General features: G+C 36.2%; 1 protein-coding gene across 1 annotated transcript in view; it reads left to right on the top strand.

Annotated features, from left to right (window-relative positions):
• Positions 1–9,127, top strand: part of LOC107577126 (glutamate receptor ionotropic, kainate 3) — a gene marked incomplete at its 3' end in the record, with an annotated part of 12,073 nt that overhangs the window by 1,738 nt on the left and 1,208 nt on the right. Inside the window, exons 2-3 of the mRNA XM_016263240.1 lie at positions 2,357–2,410; positions 6,637–6,807. Of these exons, the coding sequence (XP_016118726.1) occupies positions 2,357–2,410; positions 6,637–6,807 (225 nt within the window). The remainder of the gene's footprint in view (positions 1–2,356; positions 2,411–6,636; positions 6,808–9,127) is intronic.

The following is a 9,127-nucleotide window of genomic DNA, read 5'->3' as shown; positions in this document are numbered from 1 at the left end:
TTCCAAGAAAAAAACATCGCCTTATATTCGGGTCAATACGGTATATAAAAATGTAACTCATGAAATTTTGACAGCCTTTAAATAAACCAAATTTGACCTCTCTGACTCTTACCACCTACTGACCACCTACTGGTCATTAAATATTGTGTCATGGTCAGCGATTTTCCCTATATGATTTATCCATTAAGTGAGTTTTAAGTGTCTAAATACTTTTTTGGGCCATTATACAAACCACTATTTCTCATCTTTTATTAGCCTGAAATATAAATACAGACCAAACTCTGGGATGTCAGTTAAGAAACTTAGCAGTGTAGTCTTGAAAGAAATCAGATTTTTTATTTATTTTTTTAATCCAGTGCTGTAGATGTGAAGGGAAGATTTAGGTCGTGCGTTCACAAACTTGTCCTTGCAACAAAAAAGCTCATCTGATAACATCGCAACCGCTATGGAGAATGTTTACTTCGGGTCAAATGGGGACTGAATATGTTTTTCTATTTATATCTAAGAGAAAACACTGTCCAAGCAGCTACTGCTTTAAACCTCGTATGGGTTTCAAAGGCTCTCCAGACGGTATTTTGCTCTTCATTTCATTCAGCGTTGACGCCCCTGCATGTATCTTCCAGTTTAACTGTAGGCTGTATTATTTCACATTTGAACTTATGAAAAAGTTGTGTCATTCTCTGTGGCCCGAGTCCTCTTAATAAGCTTAGTCCTGCGGTCACCTGTCTACAACCTGTCTGCGGCTCGTTTTTCTCTGTCAGCCTCTCCTGAATTTCTGTCGGTGCATGTACTCCCCTTCAGGCCAAAGAGAAATAGGAAATGCAGTCGGACACAGAGTCTGTCTGAGATGTCTGTGGGCTAAATCCCAGAAGTCTTCAAAAGGCAGTCTATGCTTGTGGGTGTGTGTGTGTGTGTGAGAGGGACTGCGTGATATAGAAAGTACAGGCACAGACATAGAAGGGGCTATTTCTGCAACCAATTGTAAGAAATTAAACCATTTCTGACTTTTTCACAAACTCGAGTGATTACGGTCTAGAAGAGGGAAAGAGCACAGCATAACCTTGAGTCTTCCTCATGGCAGATGGCATAATTAAAGCAGACATACTGTATGAGCACCAAGGCAAAAGGGAGCATTTGTATGAACATTGAAGGAAATGTATTGGGAGTAGCTATGACCAATGTATGAAGCAATCAGTATGTTTGAATACAGGAATAGGGCCCTATGATTTCCATGATGCAGAACATTTGAACATAATCACGGAATCCAGACTTAAAAATGGAACCGTATAACCTAGAATGCCATGGAATTTGGCCAAATTTAGATTAATAAATCAAAAAGTAGGGCTGTATGCTTAATCAGATTGCAAAATGGAATAGTGTTTGTTAATATTGAAGCACAAAAAAAAATTATTTGACTACATTTTAAAAGATTACATTTTAAATATGTTTGGTGCATCCGTTATCACAATTTGTAATGTTATATTTGTCATTAACCATAAAAATAATCCAGAATACAGAATTTCATAAAAATAAACAAATGCATACATACATACATACATACATACATACATACATACATACATACATACATACATACATACATACATACATGCATACATACATACATACATACATACATACATACATGCATACATACATACATGCATACATACATACATACAAATAAACAACACATTTCATAGGGCACTATTATTGTTAAAATTGTAATAGATTATTAAATTTTTAAAGTTGTATGGATTCAGTTGATTAGACATACTTTTTGATTATTAACTAAACAATTAGAATGGAATCCTGAAAAAAAAACAAGAAAAAAAAGAAACAAACAAAAAAAAGACTGAATTTGAAGTTGGACAAGCAAATATGAATAGAATATAATAGAATAGGAGGGGGGGGGGGGGGGGGGGTATGGATTTCATAGAGCTCTATAGTAATAGTACATTTATTTTCATCCTCAGGTCATTCCAAACCATTTTGTCAAACGTCCCCTTTCACTTTTGTTGTATGCAAAAGATCAGCATCAATAGTCTTATCTTTTGTGTTCGGTAGAAGAACAAAAGTCATATTTGGAACAGCATGAGGTTTTCATCTATCTCTTGAAGGGCCCTTATCTCTACTAAAAGCTAACTGTTGTGCTATATGCTACAAGAAACACAGATGGAGAGAGATGTCGATAAATCAACAGAGTTGAATAGTTCTTCATAGTTCCGCTATTTTGATTCAATCTCATTTGTTGTCATTGTTTGTGTTGGCTGCCACAATGATTGCAAATTACTCTGACATGACATAGTGACCTTTTTCATTGTTTTTTTCTACCCCACCCCTCCTCTTCCTCCAGGCCCAGATGATGGGGATGATGACAGAGTACTATCACTACATCTTCACCACTTTGGTAATGTACCCCAGTACTAACGGCAAATTGAATGTCATTTGTTCTTGTGCTGCTCCCACTTTATTTTTTGATGAATGGCTTTTAATTGCAGATGAGTTTGGATCCAGTCTGTAATATCAATTTAACTTGATAAAACAGCCTTAATGGAGTTTCCGCCACCCCAGTGTAAACATTAGCCCTTCCCTTAAGCTCAGATCAACAAAACGTCTTTGAAAAGCCTTTACAAAGGCAACAAAGTGATTGACAACTGTGTTCCACCTCTGGATTTTCAAGCTCAGAAGTTTAAATTGCAAATCACTGTTTTTAGAGATTTCCTCACTGTCTTGCAAACAATTTATCTTTAATAAATTGTGGCGCTATTGCTAAATCTAGTGATCCTACTACAGAGGCCTCATATAAGACACATTCAGAAAGCTCTGTTGTTATTTTAGCATTGTTTACATTATTTATTAATGTTTGAAATAAGCTTCCATGTTTATATTTTAAATTTTAATTTAAATGTTAGTTATTTTTCGATTAATATTAGTATTTTTTTTAAAGTGTTTCTTTCTAGCTTAAATTTGTATTTAATTTACTTATTATATTATTTAAACAAATATATTCACTTGGTTTTTGGAACAGAGTTTGAGTGTCCTTGAAATGCACCATATATGTCAAGCATCTGAGTTATGAGTGAGGTTTACTGATCCTTGCTAAAGGCTTGATTACTACCCAACACTGAAAACTAATCAACTGTGTGTTTTTCATTAGATTATTAAAATTTTTCAGCCCATGTGAATTGATCTATGCTATTTTCACACATTTATCATTTGTTATGATGAATAGACTATAGCAGTCACCCTGAGGAGATACGTAAGCAGGGGCGGATTTAATGAATTGGGGGCCCCAGGCAAAATATAGGAATGGGGCCCTATACATTTGTACACATTTTCCTTGAGGTTCCTTTTTTTGTTGTGATGCTTGCTGCGGCACAATGGTGCCGCATAGTTGTGTCCAATGTTTCAAAATTTTTCATTTACATGTTATAATGGTTTTCTTTCATGTTGTAGACCACGAAGTAGCAACTGATTTACAGTTGAGATTCAAGTTTTCACAAAATCAAAAATTATAAAATAATAAACCTCACAATTGAGCGTTTAAACCAGGGGTGAGCCAGAAGTATAAATTATGATATTAATGGTTATGTGGGTGGATTTTTGCATTGATCCGAACAAAAACTACAGACTGGATTATTGAAAATGAACATTCATTCTCTGCCAGTAGGAGGCGCTTTTGGAATGTCAGAAATATAGAATGAGAAAAGTATAAAAAATATAGCCTATATTGATGAGGAAAATCCACTGATGAGTTACCTGTGTGCAAAGGCTGTCTAATTTACTTTAAAATACATTTATTTTTAGTTATTTTAACTACAAATTTAAATAAAACTGAAAAAATAATGAAAAGGCAATTATACATTTACACACATTATATCAACCAAAAAAAGTAACTGTGTCCTCTACTTGGTTCCTTCTCATAAATGAGTAAGCGGCATTTAAAACAATTATAAACTTATAATACACACCGTTTCTCAGTATTTAATTACAGCTTCAGATGCATAATATTTTCATCTCCCTCAAGCAGGGTACACAAAAAGCACGTTCAACTCGGAGTCTCGGACGGTTGTCGTGGTAACAAACACCATAAACAGCAACCGTTCGCGTGTCAGCACTTAATGCGCATATCCTATATGAAAAGCATTTTAGGGGGCCCTTGGCTTTTGGGGGCCCAAGGCGGTCGCCTACCTTTGCCTAATGGGTAAGTCCACCCCTGTAAAAAAGTTGAATTTCACTGGAAGACAATGCAAATGTACTAAAATAAAATATGGTTCTAGAATGTGCATTTTTTATATAATTGCACAGAAATTGAAGCACACAGCAAATATGCATATGTATATATGTGCTATTTTTCATTTATACAAATGTGGATTTGTCAAAACATTTAGGCAGTTTAGGCATTTATATTAAGTGTAAAAATAGTAGTAGGTAAGTGCTTACACCAAGTATAAATAACATCTTGTTCTCACAAAATGCAAATAGTCATAGGTAGGTAAATTATCTAAACAATAGTAAGCAAAGATAGTAAGCAAAAAAATTAAAATAAAAAATAATTATATATATATATATATATATAGAATTTGTATTTTAAATAACAATTTGCATATTAATTGTTGATAAAAAAAAAAAAGTGTTTGACGACAGTGCTGTGGCAGATTAAATTTGGTGAGTCCAAAGCACCCTCTGCTTTAGGATCTCTAAATGAACTGTATTTTCCAGTAGGTGGCGGCAAGTGTCATTATGAGTGAGTCATGAATCATTCATGCAACTGATTCATTCAAATATGTAGATTCATTCAGAAGCTAAGCACGTATGCCGTGTTGCACTGCAATGCTGTGTCTTTGTTTGGAACTGTTTGGAACTTCATAAACTGACAATATGGTGTCATGTAAGTTACTTTCTGAATCGCTGACATAAGAAAGTAGTTTCACAATCCACACATGAAGGATTTTGTGACAGTCCTTGTTTTTTCCTTTCCTTGCTTTCATTTGTATATGTTGAATTGTATAATGCAATATTACTACGTCAATGACACGCACTCTGTTGGTGTGATATTAGTCTGGATTTGAACCCAGGTGTCTTCCGTGGGTAAACAGCACTTTCCTATGTAAATGAAAACTAATTTTATTATTGCTATTTTATCATTTCTGACAATTTTATTAATTCTGAGATGTACCTACTGAAGCATAAAAAGTCAACAGTGATGTATATAACAATGTTTTCTATGTTTGCATGCTCTTATGCCCTCGCAACACAATGCACAGCTGAAGAGCATAAAAGTATCAAGTTATATGTCATATACCTTATATTTTCATAACCTTCATGATGCTTTTTCTGTGAAACTTGAGGGATTTGCCTTGTATTATGAGATGTTTCTCAAATTCCACAATCAGCGTCACCTTATCTGTCTTTGATGTGTCATTTACAACATCCATCGTATATTAAACGATCGTTGTTCTCCCACTCTATATATCCATTCTGCAGCTGGAGTTTTGTTGTGGGCGAACAACGATGTTGGATTTACACGACATCATTTTGCTAAGACCTCCTCATCTAAGACATAATAAAATGAACAATGTATCTATTTTCGTAATGATATTTTTTACAATATTCCACCTGGAATTCTACTACATTCTAAGCATTTGAGCATCAATCATCTCTTAATTATCTCTTAATGCCGCACTGATACAGTAAAACATTAAGATGTAAAGAAGCCATAAAACAGGCTTCCATCGTAACATCTACATTTAACAAGAACTCATTTATGCTATAGTGGTGTTAATGAGATATTCTATTATATTCTACCACATTTCTTCACCGCCCCCACCTTGCCAACATGTTTGGCAATATGTAGGATGGTACAAGAAACAGAGCGACTGTTCTCAGAATAACACTCCAGACAATAGCATGCGTAGTGTGGGTGTGTGTTGTTATTATTCTAGAGCGTTAATTAGCCTCAGCATATTACGGGAAGTTCTTTCAATGTGCACGGTCTTGCTCATTTTGCCATTCATTCTCAGATTTACAGAACCCAGTGTTAGCTGGCTGCGCCTTTTGCTTTGACCTCGTAAGATGAAAAGATCTTGATTAATTTAGACTTAAACTTAATGCTATTTTCCACCCCAGCAATTTAATTTTAGAGTGTTTCATCCCACTGCACTGAGAATGTGAAATTCTGATCCTTTTTTGAAGAATCCACACTGTTAAAATCATTGAATGCCCAGAAATAGTGATACATTTTAGTGTCAAGTCGGCATTCAGAGCGGTGTGAAGTCTTTAAGGTTCAATTGGCTGGATGGGAGCAATGAAGACCGGATTACAGAGGAAATAACTGTTTCAATCAGCTATTGTGCAAATGACTCCTGGCTCACTGTCTATGATATCATACATGCTGGCACAGAGGTGTACGAGCTACTATGCTTCATCTGGCTGTACCCAGGCGGCCTGGAAAGCACGGTATTATCCTTAATCTCTTTTATTTTTGCTCTGTCTATCTTCTTTTTACTATCTTCTTTTTTTCTCCTGCTTTTATTAGGGGACAAAGAGACAAGAAGCCTCTCACCCAGCAACAATGAAGCTCGATTCAGGCCGGTTAAATTAGATCTTTTCTCTCTCTTGCTCTTCCTCTAGGATCTCATGGCCATAAACCTAGAGCCGTACCGCTTCTGCGGTGTAAATATGACTGGCTTCCGCATCCTAAACGTGGACAATCCTCAGGTTGCCTCCATTGTGGAGAAGTGGTCCCTTGAGAGGCAGATTCCCCCAAAACCTGACTCCGGTATCCTGGAAGGGATCATGACGGTATGCTTCCATTTTCTCCCTGAATATCACCGCCAGCTAACCAAAAAATAAATGCCAAATTAAACAATGGCAAAAAAGCTTTGAATATGTTCCACTTTCACTGTAACCAATGCAATCCATAGCCGTACTTATTCAGTAAATCCATACTCTTAAAAAAAATAACCTTTAAAGGAGCTATTTATTACTTTTTATATTATGTGAGCTGTTTCAGATGGATTTGGTGTCTGTAATAATAATGATTGCCATGGTTGAGACTTAAATACAGTATCTACTTTTATTTGCTAGCTAATATAATATTTTAGACTGCAGCAGTTCAGATTTAATAATCCCAAATGGTATGCCTTATACGCTGCCATTATTGAATACCATAATATCATAAAGACTGGTTTCAGCTGTATGGCTTCTGTGATTATCTATTAATCTGTTTCACAGTAGTTCAAATACTCCTACGCCGTTCTGTACAATTTCTGATTATTTTAATGTAGAGGAGTACTGTTATTACACAGACACACACAAATGCTTTCAGAGCTACCATTTCATTTAAATTTACTTTTTTAAATAAATATCAAGGTGCACTTTGTCTATTGTGTAAGGTTGAAAACCCTGGCATATGCATCTTATTAGGTAATATTGGATTTGGAACAGCTAACAAGACTGATGTGAGGCATATAGGTGCTGCCACATCCATCTGTGCATTAATAAATGTTTAATACAGACCATTGCAACCACTCAGTTTAGTCAGTCCAGCTATTGACTGAAAGTACTTTTCCATCCAGTCTAGTGTTCCCAACACTCTCATAATATCCACACCTCTCAAATCACAACAACTTTTTGCCTGGTTACAAGAAGCCTATGGCAAGGTCGATATAAAGGACATCTCAGTGAACACTCGTCCTCCTTTCTGCGGACATGCTCGATCTAGAGTAGCTCACATTGCCTGAACAATGCACACTTTCAAGCCCTCATCTCTCCAGAAGATTGTTACAGGATGTGTTAGAGACTCGGCAAGTGGGTGGTGTACCAGTTATTTCTTGCTTTTTATTCATTTTCAAAAGTGTTTGCAGAAAGAATCAGTCAAGTAGCTGTTGCTTTATGGCTGGCGACAGTAGCAGAGCTGGAAAGTAACATTTTGTTGTCTATATTGAGGATTTAGTTTCTTGCTTGGGTCATGAGGGTAAGTGGACAAGCATTCTTGACTCTCTGTGCATTTCAGTTCTTAAATGTTAAATGTCAGGGGTGTCCAATCCTGCTCCTGAATGGCCAGCATCATGCAGATTTGCCCAACACACCTGACTGCAATTTTTTTAGTAATTCTGAAGACCTTGTTCAGGAATTACCTGGTTCGGGCGTGTTTTAAATTGTGGTTGGAGCTAAACTCTGCAGGACAGTGACCTTCCAAGAGGACATATATGGTAGAGGGAATGTTTTAAGTGCATAGAAAGAAACCGACTGGAGAGGGCTGGAGACCAGATACATTCAAGCCACAGTAGATGTTAAAGTTATTTGATGAGCTGAGCTTGGGGGATCAAAAATCTTGGTCAGATTTGTGAGGTACAAGGTTTTATGCTGCTGCCAGCATTGCTCCTGGAGTCGGTGAAGCTATATCTGCCATAATTCAATGTGCAAAATAACACTTTTTAGCCTGCCATGTAGGGGAATACATTGTGAACTTTTTTGGAAGATGTTCTTTGTTCTTTTGCCAACACTTAAAAGCAGAGATAGGTAACTCTGGTCTAAGAGGGTCACCTCATCCTGCAGAGTTTAATCTCTAATCAAACAAAACTCTGTAATATTTGAGTAATCCTGAAAATGTTGGTTTGATTTATCAGGTGTGTTTGATTAGGGATGAAGCTAAACTCTGCATGACAGCAGCCCTTTAAGACTCTTATGGAATGCACAGTTTTATAATACAGTATCTGCAGTAATGCCACTGGATTGTCATTGGCTCACTTAGTATCTTAGTTGGAGTAGTTAATTTATGTTCATTTTGAGTTCATTGAGTTCATTTTACTACTTTTGGAGGTGTGTTTAAGGCATCTTATAGGTACATTTTCATAGTTCTTCTTAGAGCATATTCTGATGTAGGGCATCTGATTAATGCATTTTATAAATTTGCCATTTATGTATTTATTTTTTGGGATCATACATGCAGAGGGTGTTCAGCATTTTCATTCAGTTTAGAGAGGTTTTGAGAAATGCTTTGGCAGTATTTGAGCTTACAGTAGACCAGAAAACAGTGTTATAAAAATGGAGAGAAGCAGTGTCAAACTTACGAAAAGCAGTGTCTGGCAGTCCTTAACATTCAGCTGTAGCCTGTTTG

The sequence above is a fragment of the Sinocyclocheilus grahami genome, unplaced genomic scaffold (genome assembly GCF_001515645.1).
Source record: "Sinocyclocheilus grahami isolate Dianchi unplaced genomic scaffold, SAMN03320097.WGS_v1.1 scaffold5202.1, whole genome shotgun sequence".
Taxonomy (NCBI): Eukaryota; Metazoa; Chordata; class Actinopteri; order Cypriniformes; family Cyprinidae; genus Sinocyclocheilus; species Sinocyclocheilus grahami.
Note: the sequence above shows the minus strand (reverse complement) of the source record. Positions and strands in the feature narration are given on the sequence as shown.